This window comes from Crocuta crocuta, unplaced genomic scaffold (assembly GCF_008692635.1).
Source record: "Crocuta crocuta isolate KB4526 unplaced genomic scaffold, BGI_CrCroc_1.0 scaffold267, whole genome shotgun sequence".
Taxonomy (NCBI): domain Eukaryota; kingdom Metazoa; phylum Chordata; class Mammalia; order Carnivora; family Hyaenidae; genus Crocuta; species Crocuta crocuta.
Genome location: NW_027531899.1, coordinates 674,626 through 691,266, shown reverse-complemented (window position 1 = coordinate 691,266; position 16,641 = coordinate 674,626). Strand labels below are relative to the sequence as shown.

The window sequence follows — 16,641 nt, the reverse complement described above, 5'->3', positions numbered from 1 at the left end:
ATTTGAGAGAGAACGAGAGAGAGCGAGAGAGAGGCAGAGAGGTGACACAGAATCCGAAGCAGGCTCCGGCTGAGCTGTCAGCACAGAGCCCGATGCAGGGCTCGATCCCGCGAACCGCGAGATCATGACCTGAGCTGAAGCCGGTCCCTAACCCGGACACCTAACTTACTGAGCTACCTGAGAGCCCCAAATCCTTAGCACTTTAACTTCAGTTTCTGCTTCCTAGCCAACAGTTTTCTAGAAAGAACCTTTTTTTTTCCAAAATTTTTTAAGCTTGAGAAAGAAAACACAACTTGGGGAGGGGCAGAGAGGGAGAGAGAACTCCAAGCAGGCTCCCCTCTGTCCGGGCAGGGACCAACTGACCCGTAGCTCAAACTCACAAACTGTGTGACATCATGACCTGAGCTGAGATCGAGTCAGACACTTAACCCACTGAGCCACCCAAGAGACCCTAGATCTATTCTTAATGCAGACTATCTTTGGGCATCTTCTTTCCCCTCTGGGCCCCATCAATACACGGCATACAATGAAGGAAAGGACTTTTAGATGCTAGAGTTACCTATCCTTTGTCTGGGAATTCACGGGACTCAGTTTATTCTCCCTGTGTGCACCCATGTGGCTGGGGAGCTTAAGTGTATGCAAAACAATAATTGAGAAGCAGTTCCTGGAGGCAGAGTGACTTTGAGTCCTAGCTTTCCTTGCTCTGTGACCTGGAGCAAGTGATCTGGTCTCTCTGAACTTGAGGTTCCTCCTATGTAAAACCGGTTAACAGAATTCTGTATTGTCATGAAGATTAAGTGACCTAATTCAAACAAAGTGGATAGGACAGTACTCTTAACAAGTACTCAGTACATGTTGAGTAATATGCCTGCCCCAACTTTGGTAGGGGGTGCATGTGCCCAGGGAACTTACCAGGTCCCTCTCATTGACCTGCTGGCGTTTAGAAACTTTAGGCAACATCACCCCTTCCAAAATACTTTTATTGAAAAAAAAAAAAGCCATTACAAACAATCAAAAAATCAAAAAACCCACCACAAAACCCGCCTTTCTTTTAAATAATGTGGCATGGAGAGGTTTGGTTTCCACCCTATTGCACGTGGTCCGGCCTGGTTATGGATCAGGAGGCTGCTGCAACTGGGGTCTTGCCAAAATGAGGTGGGGTTCAACCCTGGGGGGAGGAGGTCCGCCCCTCCTGCTCCCTCGAGCCGCAAGTGGCAAAGTCTGAGTTCCCATAGCAACCAGTCAGCACATCCCGGCCATCATCGGACAGGCCCAGCTTTATCTTCCCTGAGGCCCCAGTGGTCACCAGGGGAGGAGGAACTGGAGGGAAAGGCAGAAGAAATGTGGGAAGTGGGGAACCAGACTCCCGGAAACAGAGTCCGTTAAGGCATCTGGAACAGATAAATTAATTCAGGAAGACCCACCTTCACAGAAGGCTGTGGTAACCAGACACAGACACACACACACACGCAAGACGGTTTGTGGAACCCTGAACTGGGAGGAAAGGAGGCCACGGGCACTGCTTAGAGCCCCCGCCAAAACACACACACACACACACACACACACACGGGCACTGCTTAGAGTCCCTGCCAAAACACACACACACACACACACACGGAGCTGTATCCAGGGATCCAGCCCACTGAGGATGAGATGAAGAAAGAGCCCCCCACCCCCGAAGTGTTAGGACCCCAGAATGATTTCCATAATGTGATCAAGTTCATTCCACTCCCAGGACCCTGGGGCACAGAAGAGGTTGTGAGGAGGCTCCGCCGGGGCCAGCGTAGGTTCCTTCTCCACCGCAGACGTGTCAATGTCCAGAAAGAAGTCATCCAGACCGGAGTCTCCCAGGTACCGGGAGCTCAGGGCTTCCAAGAAGACTGGATCAGGCTGGGGCAGCACTTGGTTCTGGGGGCCCGGGGGAGCCACTGGATTCTGAGGGGACTCTGACTCGTCCATGGAGGTCTCCAGTTCCCTGAGAATAGAGCCGATGGTGGCCGACAGGGAGAAGTCCTCCTCGCCCAGGAAGAGGGGCTCAGGGGGCAGCGCGGGCGCTGGAGCGAGGCAAAGGGCGGCCTGGAGCTGCTGGAGGGTATTGTGGATAAGGACGTGCCTGCGCAGGCTGGGTGCGCGGGGGCCCAGACTTCGCTGGACTTTGTCTAAGGAGATTCGAAGCAGCGCTTGCTGGTGGCTCCGCAGGCTTGCTGGGCCCCAGTCCCACTTCTCATCCTCCTCTTCCTCCTCCAAATCGGAGTGTTTCCTCTTCAAGCCTCCCACCATGATGCCCTGGGGAGAGAAGAGGGGCAAGGCAGACACGGTGGGTCTAGGGCTAGTCCAAATCCCCCACTTCCTGTATGGTTGTTTTGTGGTTAAGCAGACTCCACGCCCAGCGTGGAGCCCACTGTGGGACTTGAATTCAGGACCCTGAGATCCAAACCTGGGTGGAGATATAGAGAGTCAAGACACTTAACCGACAGAGCCACCCACCCAGGCACCCCTGGTTGTTGCTCATTTTTGGGATATGAACCTGTTTCCTCATCTCTCAAATGGACATGATATGAATCCCACAGGGTTGAGGAGGAGACTAAATGTACATGATGAAGAAAACAAGATCTGGATCGAAACATAGGTGTGTTTGCACACCCCCCCCCACTTACTTGCCTGTGTGGCCTTGAATAGTGAAATTTGCCTCCTTGAGACTCAGTTACCTCAGCTGCAAGATGAGGATCCCGATTCAAGTCCCTGAGTCTTAAAGCTGTTCTTTCTACAACACTCATTTCTTCACAAGTGTCACGTATGACAGCTGTGGGGTACGGAGACCTGGACTGGAGGCAGGCAAACCTGGGTTTGAATTCTGCCTTTGACACTGCTCAGCTGTTTGATCTTTGTTAAGTTATGTGACAGTACCTCTCGGGGTCTCAGTTTCCCCATCTGTAAAATGAGGAATGTAAAAATTCTCACCATATTCTCAAGGAGATCCCACGTGTAATATACACGGTACCCACAGTTAACGCTTAACGAACAAGAATTTAATGCTATTTGCTCATTCAATATTTACCTAATGCTGCCTGTTGTACTGGAGCCACCGGAGCCCTTTTAGGACACTTATTTGTCGCGACTCTGCTTTTACAGGGAGTGTATTTCTGATCATGCCCTCTTCCTAAGCGACTGGGAGCGCTCCGAAGGGCAGGGAAGGAGCCTCCCTCATTCTCTGAGGCGGCGCCTTCGGCTTCCCCCGAAGCGCGGCCCCACAGGGAAAGCTGCTAAAACTCGACTCAACGCCAGACCCCGCCTCCTCCCTGGATCTCCATTCAACGACAAGGCAGGCAACAATTTGGCCCAGGGGCTTCTGGGAAATGTGGGCCAAGAGCCGCCTGGCACGTGCATTAGCGCTGAGCGTGCACTACAATCCCCAGAGGGCTCCGCACGCCTTTGGGACGAACATCCCCCGCCCTCCCTCAGGGCATGCGCACAAGGGCCCGGGGCGGGTGGGGGAAGGGAACCCGGACGTCCAGCTGCCCGGCGCCTGCCGAGCCCCGCCCTCTGCTGCCTCAAGGGCTGCGGGTCTGAGCTCCACGCCCGGAACGCCCCTCCCCCACCCCAGACTCCGGCCCTAAAACTGCTTTCTCTCGGGTTTCGCACCCCAAGAAGGTCCTACATTCTTTCTGGAAACTGCTCTCGGGTCGAGACTCAACCCCCAACACATCGCTCAAAAACTACAAATGCTCTCTGATTAACTCCGTTTGGGAGACTAATTCTGATACCTTCAGCCGTCAACTTTCCCCTATTCTCCTGTCTTTCAAATGCCTTTCGACTTCACCTCCAAACTCTCCCTCGGACCCCAAGACCTGAACACGGGACTCTCCCCAGCACCTTCTCTCCGCCACTGCGTCTCCTTCACCAAGATTCCTTGCCCGTAGGTTGTCTCCGTTTTTCCAAAAGCCCGGATCCCAGCCCCAACCCCTCACAGCTTTTCCAGAACACTAGAGCTCCGAATTCAACCCGCCCGGGAGACACGAATTGTCCTAATCTCCAGATTTCCTGCCCGAAAAGTTCCTTCCTCGGTTCTCTCGCTTCTCCAAACATCCCGTGTCCCAGCTTCAAACTCCCTCCACTTGAAGATCTTGCCCCCAACAACTTCGCCTTCAGTGCGGGATCTCGAATTCAGCCAGTCCCCAAGCCCCACCAGCCCTATCAGTCACCCTTATCTGGGCCCCCCGACTCACGCCCAGACCCCGCCTCCACAACTCTCGGGGGCGCGCCTCCACCTCCCCTAACCCAAGGCAAATCTCAAGCCAGGTGGCCTCTCTCTCTGTCTCTCACCTCAGCTGCCAGATTCGCAATGACCAAGTCGTGGGACGTCCGCAGCTCTACGACCCAACAGTGCTGGGTACGAGCCTCGCTCACCTCCCCAGGGCCTCTCGGTTTGGCCTCCGGCCCACCCAGCTCCGCCCAGGAGCCGAACCGCGAGTCGCGATTGGCTGGAGCCCTGCCCGCCGCGGGGCGCGGATTGGCTGGGTGGAGCCACCGGTCCGTCGCCAGGAGACGCTCGACCGACCCTCCCTTTCCTTACACCCTAGACCTTTTAAAGGATTCCGACTAGCCCGGGGGCGGGGCTACGTCTCTAGGGTGGAGGGTGGCGGGGACGTCAGAACTGTCTCCTTCAACTCAGCCACTGTCCTCCCTCCAAAGTCGTCAACATTGCTCTCTGCGATTCCCTTATACCAGGTGAGGACCCCATTGGGGAGCGAGGCTGGTCGGCACGCCCCTCCTCACCCTGCTTTCCAGGCGGGCGGGGCTGAGCCACTCGCGGAGGCCGCGCCCCCGGGGTTCCGAGGGCGGACGCGGCTGGGCGGAGAAGGATAACGTAGCTGAAGACTAGCCAATAGTTTGGCGCGGCCTACGTTGCCTGGGCGATCGCAGCCCAGTTCGTGTGCTCCCGCCCTCCCAGTACTTTAGCCCGAGGCCCCTTTCTTAATCTCCGGGACTTCTCAGCACGTCCTGTGCCGGTCTGTCCTGCAACCCCCGACGCCCAATCCTTCCCCTCTCAGGCTGGCACCGCTGGGAACTCGTTCCTTGCTCGCCACTCCCCTGGGACAAAGTCCAAACTCCTTCCTTTTGCCACAAAGCCCTTCAGGGTCTGGCCTGACACGCACTCCTTGCTCCCTGTGATCCGACCACAGATTTGACTTTAAGTTTTTCTAAAATGACTGCGAGTGCCCGCCCCCACCGTAAACACAGATTTGGTCTGTTTTCTTCCCTGCCTTATCCCCAGTGCTTTAGGTACATAGCAAGTACTCAAAACGGACAATAAAGGGCCTCTGGATCTTTAAACTTAATTTCCCCGTCCTGAAAACACCACCTTCACTTCCCAGGCCGCCTCTCACCAGGTCTCATCTCAAAAGTTTCCTCCTCTCAGAAGCCTTCCCTTGATGCTCTGAGTGGGTTTATGACCATTCTGGGCTCCCATGGTGTCCTGGGCTTCCCCCATCCTGGCCCTGACCCCTCTGCCCATGTCTCCCATTCTTGGCCCTGAGGGCTGGTACCAAGGTCTCGGCCGGCCGGCGCTTGGTCCATGGCATCACCCAGCGCGTGGACACAAAGGAGGCATCAAGTGCAAGTTCTTTAAATGCCCAGTGTAACAGGAGGAGAAACAGGGCAGGAAAAAAAACCAAAAAAAACAAAACCCCTGAGCTAGTGCCCCGAACCAGGATTGCCCTACTCTCAAAAAAGTTTCACCAAGAGGTGGGGGAGGGAGTTTTCTCCAGGCTGCTCCAGGGAAGGGAGGTTTAAGCCTCCTCAGACCAGTTCTCACCGGTTGGAATTTTGTCATCCAGTCATTCTGCTGCTTGCAGAAGCAATATATGATTGGAATGGGAATTTTTTTTTTTTTTTTTTGGAGGGGAAGGGAGAAGGGGTTAGGTGGGTAGGTGGGGGACACTGGGAAGTAGGGAGAGAGGAGTGGACCACTCACACCTGGGAACGGTGTCTCTGGGGAACATGGGCAGGGGACAGTAGATTCCTGGGTGGCTTAGTTGGTTAAGCGTCCGACTTTCGCTTAGGTCATGATCTCACGTTTCGTGGGTTCGAGCCCCGCGGCGGGGTCTGTGCTGACTGCCAGCTCAGAGCCTGGAGCCTGTTTCACTCTGTGACTCCCTCTCTCTCTGACCCTCCCCTGCTCACGCTGTCTCTCTCTCTGTCTCCTAGAAATAAATAAAATATTAAAAAAAAAAGGGGGGGGGACAGTAGATTCCAAAGCGGGACATGATTAGGAAAGGGTCATTCTTCCCTCCCCCCCCTCCCAATCCTGCCCCTCTCCCAGGGCCCGCATCTCAGAGTTCCGGTCTCATGCATCCTCTCTCCCCTCCATCATGGACTGTCCGCTCTGCTCACCCCCACTCTCTTGCCCTACTCTGTCTTGGTGCCCTGGGGCTCTGGCCTCCACTCTTGCACACTTCTGATCCACATTCACATAGGAGTCAAGGGCAGCTGTAGAACATATAAACCTGACTGCGACCCTCCCCACCCCTCTCCTGCTTCCGTCCTAGCATAGAAGCTCAGAATACAGCTCAAGCTTTTTGCAATGATTCTGCACAATTTAGCTTCCATGTAACACCTCTTGGGGCTTATCACTCCTCCCCTCCGAGCCAAGTCTATTTAACTTGTTTGCTCCTCAAGCCCACTCAGGTAGTTCCGTCAGCCCTCTGGGTTTTCCTCCTTCAGAGCCCTGGCCACTCTGGGTTGTCACTGTCACGGGCAGGGGTGTCTTCCTCACTGGACTGTGAGATCTGTGAAGGGAGGGTCACCCCCGGGGGTCCTCATAGTCCTCACCTGGACTCCACACAGGGCCAGATGAGGAAATTAATGCAAATCTTACACAGAGGCAGCTAGAGACACCGAATCAGCCAGACAAAGCCAGACCGAGGAAGAGTCACAGAGTTGAGTCTTCTAGAACAATGTGAAGCTCTGGGCTCAAGATTTATTGCTCCTTTCCTCTGTTCTCCCCATTTCTCAGAATGCCGTCCTCCTGGATGAGGTGAGGTCCCTAGTCGTACTGGTGGGAGGGGTAGGTGCTGTGCCCGTCGTATTTATCAGTGGTGAGACAGCTCAGCATGAAGTGGCCCAGGTCGTGCTTGGAGATGACCCTTGAGGGCCCTCGTCCATCCAGGGTCACTGAGTAGGCCCCAGTCAGCGGTTGGTCTCCTGAAAGGTAAAGACACAGGGAATGGGTGAAGCAGATGTCCCTTCCCCCTTCCGACAACACGTGATCACTCCAGGGTGCTTACTGCGTGCCCAGCCCAGAGGGTATAGGAGCTAACCCTGTAGGAAACCCTCCCCATGAACAGGACGCCAATCTCTACCCCTAACTTCATTCATTTGATAAATCCTCATCGATGGCCTATTATGAGTCAGGTGCTGGGCACCCAGCAAGGCGCAAAATGGACAAGAACTCTTGCTCTTTGCATGTAGGCATTTCCTAGGAAAAGGCAACAGACAAGGGAGTAAAACAGACAATGTGTTACATGGAGAGAAACAGAGCAGAGAACGGGCTCAGGACTATTTTACAGATGGGCGAACTGAATCTTTACTTTGCAGTTACTTCCCCGGGTTGCAAAGGCGGACTTCCCAGGGGCAAAAGCTAGATTTGCTCTGGGTCCTTCCGTCTAGAGGCATAACTTGGCTGTTAGGAGGGCATCTCTTGGCTGTATTATGACAGTGACCAACTTCATTTAGGGATCGAATACAGCCTACCAGTGCGGGGACACACCCTCACCCAAGTGGCATTCCTTCCAACCATGTTTAATCTGAGCCTGGGAGAAAACAAGCAGAGAAATCCAGAACATGGGATTTTAGAAAGAGTCCTGGCTTAGTTAATTTTATGGGACATATTTTTAATTTTTTTCAATGTTTATTTAGTTTTGAGAGAGAGAGAGTGCCAAGTGGGGGAGGAGCAGAGAGAGAGGGAGACAGGATCCAAAGCGGGCTCTGCGCTGACAGCACAGAGCCTGCCGCGGGGCTCGAACTCATGAACTGTGAGATCATGACCTGAGCCGAAGTTGGACGCTTAACCATCTGGGCCACCCAGGCACCCCTAGGAGACATATTTTTAAAAAGAGAGATGGAGGATTGTTCCAGATTCAAGACATGATCCTTGGTGAGATCCTGACCTTGTAGGGAGGGGAGGTTGAAATATCTATCTCCTCTATTTCTATCTCTATCTCTAGAGAGAGAAAGGGAGGGAGAGGGAGAGAAGAATCCCAATTGGGCTCCCTGGTGACATGGGGCTCAATTCCATGACTCGTGAGATCATGACCTGAGCCGAAACCAAGAGTTGGATGCTTAACCGACTGAGCCACTCACGTGGCCCTAAAAATTTTAATAAAAAAATTTTTTTAATGTTTTTTTTTTTTTTTTTCCCCTGCGAGAGAGAGACAGCATGAGCAGGGGAGGGTCAGAGAGAGAGGGAGACACAGAATCTGAAACAGGCTCCAGTCTCTGAGCTGGCTGTGAGCACAGAGCTGGACATGGGGCTCGAACCCCCGAACTGTGAGATCATGACCTGAGCCGAAGTTGGATGCTTAACCGACTGAGCCACCCAGGCACCCCTAAAATTTTTATTTTTAAGTAATCTCTACACCCGACATGGGGCTCGAACCCACAACCCCAAAATCAAGGGTCACAGCTCTTCTGACTGAGCCAGCCAGGCTCCCCAATATTTTTTACCAATCAGAAAAATTTAAATATGGAATGGACACTAAATGGCGTGGTAGAGTTAATGTCCATTCCCTTGATGCAGTAATGGTGCTGTGGGTCATTCCCAAAGATGTATCATCTTGGGGGATGCCTATCAAAGTTCTAGGAGTGAAATGTGATGATGTCTGCAACTTATTCTCAAATGGTTCATTTCAGCCAAAAAATATTTAAATATGTATATATGCACACATATTATAAAAAATATATACACTGCACATGTATATCACATATACACAGTAGATACATGCACAAATATATTGCACACATGCATTCATGTATTACATGAGTGCACAAAAGATAAAGGAAACAGCAGAATGGTAATTGAATCCAGATGAAGGGCTTACGGATTTTCATAAACCTTTAATGGCTTCAACTTTTCTGGAGGTTTCAAAGTTTTTACACACACACTACAAAAGAAAAACAACAAACAAACCAAAAACAACTAACTAAAAAAAGGTATTGTGTTGAATAAATTTTAGGCATGATGTCTCTGGGTTTCACTTCAAACCCTGGAGGTCAGGAAGCAATATTATGAGCCCTGTTCAGAGATGAGAAAACTGAGGGACAGAAACCTCAGGCCTGAAGTCCACACAGTGCTGGGGCTGGGATTTTCACCTGGAAGGGGACACACTTCATATGCGAGAGACATTTGCATATAGAAGGAATTTGTGGAATGAATGAATGAATGAGTCTCTCCCTGTGTCTGACTCTCCCTGTGTCTCTCTCAAGGTGGATTCCAGCCCTGGAAGAAGAAAAGATGGTATAGGAATGGTTTATTGATTCTCTCCACATCAGCACCCTGAAATGTCATTTACCTGACATATTTACTGAACATCTACCTTATGCCAAGCCCTGCTCTGGGCACTAGGAACACAGCTGTGATCAAAATAAGACAGGGGCGCCTGGGTGGCTCAGTCAGTTAAACTTCTGACTTTGGCTCAGGTCATGATCTCACAGCTCCTGAGTTTGAGCCCTGTGTCAGGCTCTGTGCTGACAGCTCAGGGCCTGAAGCCTGCCTTGGATTCTGTGTTTCCCTCTCTCTCTGCCCCTCCCCTGCTTGCGCTCTGTCTCTCTCAAAAATAAATAAAATACTAAATAAGGGGATGCCTGGGTGGCTCAGTCAGTTAAGCGTCTGACTTCGGCTCAGGTTGTGATTTCGTGGTTCATGAGTTCAAGCTCCGTGTTGGGCTCTGTGCTGACAGCTCAGAGCCTGGAGCCTGCTTCAGGTTCTGTCTCTCTCTCTCTCTCTTCCCCTCTGCCACTCACGCTCTCTCTCTCTCAAAAAAATGAATAAACATTTAAAAAATTAAAAAAGAATACTAAATAAGGGTTGTTTTACATTTCTAAATTTGGGGTGGTTGGTTAAACAGAGGTCAAGGAAAAGGGTGTTAGAAAGGAGATACACTCAAGCAAGAAAGAGGATAGAAAGTGCAGGGGGAAGGTTTGCGATTTTACACAGGCCAGGGAAGGCCTGGCAGATCTCACCATCTGACGGGAGGGGACAGGCTGGTGGCAACCCCGCCCCCGGGTGCCAGCCCCACTCACCTATGTGTGGCGGCATCACGGCCACATACTTCAGGCCGGACTCCTGCAGCACCTTGTGCATCCGGATGTGGTCATCCGTCACGTCCTGCAGTCGCGGGGGCACCTTGGCCGGGTCCCACAGCAGGAAGGCTTGGGGGACACAAGGCAGGGTAAGCCAGGGCTTAATGACAGCCTGGCCAGGTCCACAGCCTGCCAGTCTTATGCCAGGACGAAACCCTGCGGGGGCTCCCCACTGCCTCCCAGTTGTCCCGGCTTCCGTTCTCACGGCCATGTGTAAGGGCTGACCCTGTCTCCCCACCTGCCTCCTGGCTGGGTCAGCAGCCTCCTCCCTGGTCTTCCCCCTCCCCCACCCCCCTACCTGCTCGCTGCTCACAGCCAACGGGGCCTGTGCACACCCAGAGGGTTGGAGCTCATCTGCGGCCCCGCCTCACTCGGGGTAAAAGCGGAGTCCCCAGCTGGGCCCACGAGGCCCCCACCAGATCTGGCACCATTAGCCCCCTGACCTGAGTGCCCGACACTCTCTTTCACTCACTCTGCCCCAGCCACGCTCGCACCTCTGAGCCTTCGCAATTGCTGATCCCTCTGCCCTTCCTTAGTGGGTTCCTCCCTGGGGAGGATGAAGGCAACGTGTGGAGGCCGTGGTTCCACGGCCTGTGTGAACGCAGGTCAGCCAGTGGGTCTCCCCGTGCACCTACTCCCTTCCATACAAGGGAGGCATAAGAACAGCTCCTATTGAGGCGCCTGGGTGGCTTAGTCGGTTAAGCGTCCGACTTCAGCTCAGGTCATGATCTCATGGTTCGTGGGTTTGAGCCCTGCGTCGGGCTCTGTGCTGACAGCCAGCTCAGAGCCTGGAGCCTGCTTTAGATTCTCCCCCCGCCCCCCAGAAATAAATAAAAAAACATTAACAAAAAATGTTTAAAAAAAGAACAGCTACTGTTAACTGAGCACCTACTATGTGCCACTAGGAGTATAAATACTCAGAATTTTGTGACGATTAAGTGGCACTCCTCCCTAAGGTACTCAGATGGTGCCTAGCACACAGTAAGTGCTCACTGAATGCTGTTAGCCTTCACTGCTCTTGTTATGCCTGTTGCCTGTACTGTCTTTTGGATTATTTGAGACACGGGTTGTTTAATGTCCATCTCCTCATAAACTGGGAGCTCTGTGAGGGTAGGGAGCGGGTCCATGTACCCATGGCTCTGTCATTTCTGATCGGAGGCTCTCCCTGCCCCTCTCTCGGGCTGGCTGGGTCAGGTGCCTCCTCTGGGCTTCCATAGTCCTCTAGGCCACCCCTGTTCTGGCCCTGACCCTTCTGCCTGTGCCGCTTTATCTCGGCCCTGACTACTCTGGCCTATCACACTGTGTGTGGTGAGGGGCCTGTTTACCACTTCCCTCCCGTCTGTGAGACCCATGAATACAGGGCCCAGGGCTTTATTGGTCACCACTGTGTCCCCAGCATCACCCAGCAAGGTTCCCGCACACAGTCGGTGCTCAGTAAATGCACAGTAACTTGGGACGGCTCCAATGCCAACTTGTGTTGGCTCCTTGCATTTGGATGGCTCCAAAGCTCCTTGGCTGCCTGTCCAGTACCTATTCACCCCCACGCCCACCCTTCAGCCCCATCCCTACGATCCCACCACCCACCCGAGGTGCAGGCCACGACCTTGTTCACACCATGGGCCTTCATGGCNAAACAGGCTCCCGGCTCTGAGCTGGCTGTCAGCACAGAGCCTGACATGGGGCTCGAACCCACGAACTGTGAGATCATGACCTGAGCCTAAGCTGGATGCTTAACTGACTGAGCCACCAGGCACCCCTAAAATAAAATTTTTAATGTTTATTCATTTTTTGAGAGAGAGAGACAGAGTGTGAGTGAGGGAGGGACAGAGAGAGAGGGAGACACAGAATCCAAGGGAAGCTCCAGGCTCTGAGCTGTCAGCACAGAGCCCGATGTGGGGCTCGAACCCACAAACCGTGAGACCATGACCTGAGCCAAAATTGGGACTTAACTGACTGAGCCACCCAGGTTCCCCAAAGGTTTATTTATTTTTGAGAGAGAGAGAGAGAGCGAATGCAGTAGGGGCAGAGAGAGAAGGGGACAGAGGATCCAAAGCAGGCTTAGCACTGACCGCACAGAGCCCGTTGCGGGGCTCGAACTCATGTTCGGGACCCAGAGATCATGATCTGAGCCGAAGTCAGACACTCAACAGACTGAGCCACCCAGGCACCCCGCTCTTCAAACATTTCTGCTGGCATACTCACAGTTGACATTTAGCTGGTTGTTAAAATAGGACAATACCTTCATGCCGGTTTATAAATAACTTGTGCTGATGCCTCTAAGGCCCGCCCCCAGAACTCCCCGGACTTCTCCACTCGCCAGCACCTAAAGGGTTAAAGCCTGGCATCACACTGGTCTATGTCCCCCATCCACGGCCGTGGAGGAAAATGAGGTACAGAGGAAAACATGATTTGCCCAAAGGTTGTCCAGTGCCGGGAATGGTCCCCCAGGCTTAACCCTAACCCTAACCCGAACCCTAAGCTTAACCCTAACCCAGGTCATGATCTCATGGTTCATGAGTTCGAGCCCCGCGTCAGGCTCTGTGCTGACAGCTCAGAGCCTGGAGCCTGCTTTGGGTTCTGTCTCTCCCTCTCTCTCTGCCCCTCTCCCGCTCACACTCCGTATCTCAAAAATCAGTGAACATTAAAAAAAATTTTTTTAATAACTAGAATAAAATAAAGTTCACACCCAACATATTTCTTCCTTTGTTCTAAACAACGGCAAAGGATGTTAATATTTGGTTCTATGGAAATAATGATATTAAAATACTATTAATTGTGGTCTCTGTTATGGACTAAATGTGTGTGCCTTACCCCCCTAAATTCATATGCCAAAGCTCTAGCCTCCAACGGGATGGCATTTGGACATGGGGCCTTTGATTAGGTTTTGATGAGGTCATGAGGGTGGGGACCCCATGACGGGATTAGTGTCCTTAGAAGAGAAGACAGACCAGAGCTCTTTCTCCAGTATGTGAGGATCAGGCAAGAAGTCAGCTGTCTGCGCCGGGGAAGAGGGCACTCATCAGAAGTCAAGTCTATTACTACTTTATCTTGGACTTCCCAGCCTCCAGAACTACGAGAAATAAGTATCTATTGTACACCACCAGCCCATGGTATTTTGTCATAGCAGCCCAAGCTGACTAAGACAGCCTCTAAATATCATTCTTGTGATAAATGAACCAGAGCTCCTTAGAGAAAGGACGAGATGAGGCTGAAGTGTCTTGTACCGTCGGCTGGTAAGGCAGCGCTTCAAGAATGATGGCGCCATATTGAAAGGACCCAGAGGCCACTTGAAGGAGTTCTCATTGGAAAAATCAGGGACAATATGATTCCTTCAAAAGAATACTATGACGAGGGGCGCCTGGGTGGCTTAGTCGGTTAGGGGTCCGACTTTCGCTTAGGTCATGATCTCACGGTTCGTGGGTTCGAGCCCTGCGTTGGGCTCTGTGCTGACAGCTCAGAGCCTGGAGCCTGTTTCGGATTCTGTGTCTCCCTCTCTCTGACCCTCCCTTGCTCACGTTCTCTCTCTCTCTCTCTCTCTGTCTCTCAGAAATAAACAAAACATTAAAAATTTAAAAAAAATGGTTAAGATGGTAAATTAAAAAAAAAGAATACTGACAAAGAATTTAAACACATCAAATATTTAAAAATCTGTGAGTTTATAATGATACTAACAAAGACACCTCATTAGTCATCACCAACAGTTGCCAGAGGATTAGTTCATTATTCAGAAAATGGTAAAAGGAAAGGAAAAACAACAAAATTGTTCTATTTCTCTTGACAGCTGTCATGTATTTTAAAAACAAGTGATGGGAGATTTGAATACTCTGGAGCCATGATGATGAAAATAATGACAAATGGGGGAGGGGCGCCTGGGTGGCTCAGTCGGCTAAGCGTCCGACCTCGGCTCCGGTAATGATCTCACGGTTTGTGGGTTCGAGCCCCGCGTTGGGGCTGTGCTGAAGGTTCGGAGCCTGGAGCCTGTGTCAGATTCTGTGTCTCCCTCTCTCTCTGCCCCTCTCTCACTCGCACTCTGCCTCTCTCAGAAATAAACATAAAAAGAGAGAGTGAAAGAGAATCAATAGAATGAGAGGAAACTTTCGCAAATCATACATCTGATAAAGGGCTTGTATTTAGAATACATAAAGGACTCCTAGGACTCAATAATAAAAAGATAAAAACCCAACTAAAAATTGGGCAAAACACACGAATAGAGACTTTTCCAAAGAAGATACACGAGTGGCCAATAAATACATGAAAAGATCCTGAACACCCTTAGTCATCGGGGAAATGCAAATCAAAACCACGAGATGCAACTTCACACCCACTAGAATGGCTGTGATAAAAAAGACATTAGCTGCTGGTGCACATGCGTTGAAGCTAAAACCTCACACGCTACTGATGGGTGTATGAATGATGCAGCTAGTTGGTTTGGAAAACAGTCTGGTAAGTTCCTCAAAAGGATAAACATGAAGTTAGCCTATGACTCAGCCTTTTCACTCCTAGGTATGTGTCCAAGGGAAATGAAGACATATGTTCGTACAAAAACTTGTACGTGATTTCATAGAGGCATTATTCATACTAGCCCCAAATGGAAACAACCCAAAGGTCCATCGACTGCATGGATAAATAAAATGTGATCTACCCAGTACAATGTACATAATAGTATTCGGCAGTAAAAAGAAATGACATACTGATACGTGCACCCTTTGAAACAATGTTTTTTTCCTAAGTGAAAGAAGCCAGTGGAAGCCAGTCATAAAGAGCCATGTAATGTACCATTCCATTCATATGAAATGTCCAGAACAGGTAAATGGGTACAAAGAGAAAGTAGATGAGCGGTTGCCTACGTCTGGGGGAGGAGTTAAGAAGGAAAATGGAGGGGGTGACTCCTAGGGATTTCTTTTTGGGGTGATGAAAATGTCCCATGGGCGCCTGGGCGGCTCAGTCGGTTAAGCGTCCGACTTCGGCTCAGGTTATGATCTCACGGTTCATGAGTTTGAGCCCCGCGTCGGGCTCTGTGCTCACAGCTCAGAGCCTGGAGCCTGTTTCGGATTCTGTGTCTCCCTCTCTCTGCCCCTCCCCTGCTCATGCTCTCTCTCTCTCTCTCTCTCTCTCTGTTTCTCAATAATAAATAAAAACATTAAAAAAAAAGCATAGAACTGAAACATACAAATAAAAAGTTGAGGGGAGTGCCTGGCACAGGAAGGGGTGGGATGTGGGGCTGGCTGTTCCTGTAGTTTTTAATCATCTCACAAGGTTATTTCCTGTCCTGGGTGAGTCCTCCCTGGGCTCCTGGCCCCGGTCTCATCCCCTCCCATCCATATGCCACACGGCGGCCAGATAGAGCTTTCCACAGTTGTACAGGAGTCCCCAACTGCTCATATCCCTCCCAGGACCCCCTCAGTGCCCGGGGATAAAGTCTCTGGTCCTCATGACAGCCTTCCAGCCCCCCGGGGTCTGGCCTCTCCTCCTCTCCGGCCTGTTCTGGAGCCACTACCCTCTTCACCCACCGCACTTTGTAAGTTCTCCAAATGCATCACGGCTTCCTGCCTCCGGGCCTTTGCACATGCTGTTCCCTCTGCCGGGAGCACCCTCGATCCTTTCTCCAGGCCCCCATCTGCTGGTGTTTCCTCTGTTACTGTCTTACTTATGCTGCCCTGGAGTAAATAATGGCCCTGCAGGTCAGGAGACGTTGGCATATTCGTCACCATCTCCCTGACGGTTTATAAACACAAAAGCACAGGGGTGCCTGGCTGGCTCAGTCATTACAGCATCCAACTCTCGATCTTAGGGTTGTGAGTTTGAGCCCTATGCTGGGCATGGAGTCTACTTAAAAACAAACAAACAAACAAACAATCTATATAATATTAACACAAAAGCACAGGCTTTACTGTCCTGTGGAGCTGGGTTCAAACTCCAGCTATACCGGGAAGTGGCTGAGGAACCAAAGGAAACCCCTTCCCTGGTTGGACCCCAGCTTTCTCCCTAAAGGGAAAATGAGAATTCCCAGTGTCCCCACCCTGTGCGACCCCCCTTTCAGAAGGGAATGGCTATCCTCACACACATCAGGGAGCAGGGGGGTTTTCAGGGTGCCAGTGTGGGCCTGGGTTAACTACCAACGGTTAAAACGGACCTTAGTAAATTGTGAGCGCTCGGGGTTGGGGGGGTGGGGAGAAAAATGTTCTCATGGAGAGTGAGAGCTTTGACACACGCTCCGTAAAAAAGGTGCCCGTTAGTGTTATATTATTGCTGATTAATGACATTTATTGAGAACCTCTTATA

The 16,641-nt window shown here is 51.4% G+C and overlaps 2 protein-coding genes across 7 annotated transcripts in view; both read right to left on the bottom strand.

Annotated features, from left to right (window-relative positions):
- Positions 1–961: 961 nt before the first annotated feature.
- SERTAD3 (SERTA domain containing 3) lies at positions 962–6,190 on the bottom strand. 6 transcript variants are annotated; one of them, XM_077773929.1, is made up of 3 exons: positions 5,975–6,190; positions 2,658–2,931; positions 962–2,286 (listed from the first exon to the last, which is right to left on the bottom strand). In XM_077773929.1, the coding sequence occupies exons 2-3, from the start codon at positions 2,775–2,777 to the stop codon at positions 1,684–1,686; spliced, it is 723 nt and encodes a 240-aa protein (XP_077630055.1). In that variant the 5' UTR covers positions 2,778–2,931; positions 5,975–6,190; the 3' UTR covers positions 962–1,683. The 6 variants fall into 6 exon arrangements, with proteins under 6 accessions (XP_077630055.1, XP_077630057.1, XP_077630054.1 ...); XM_077773931.1 differs by lacking the exon at positions 5,975–6,190 and adding an exon at positions 4,324–4,918 and having other exon boundaries at positions 2,709–2,931; XM_077773928.1 differs by lacking the exon at positions 5,975–6,190 and adding an exon at positions 4,324–4,917.
- A 769-nt stretch (positions 6,191–6,959) lies between these two features.
- Positions 6,960–16,641, bottom strand: part of BLVRB (biliverdin reductase B) — a 12,913-nt gene continuing 3,231 nt past the window's right edge. The window contains exons 2-4 of the mRNA XM_077773618.1: positions 11,944–12,015; positions 10,300–10,428; positions 6,960–7,203 (exon numbers count right to left, since the gene is read on the bottom strand). Coding sequence (XP_077629744.1) covers positions 7,046–7,203; positions 10,300–10,428; positions 11,944–12,015 — 359 coding nt within the window. The 3' untranslated portion in view covers positions 6,960–7,045. The remainder of the gene's footprint in view (positions 7,204–10,299; positions 10,429–11,943; positions 12,016–16,641) is intronic.

Excerpts from the sequence above, each read along its gene's own strand:
- SERTAD3 (XM_077773929.1), bottom strand. The coding sequence starts at position 2,777 with ATGAGTGTTGTAGAAAGAACAGCTTTAAGACTCAGGGACTTGAATCGG. Across the intron at positions 2,287-2,657 it reads ATTCAAGGCCACACAGGCAA|GGCATCATGGTGGGAGGCTT; the intron begins GTAAGTGGGGGG and ends TTCTCTCCCCAG.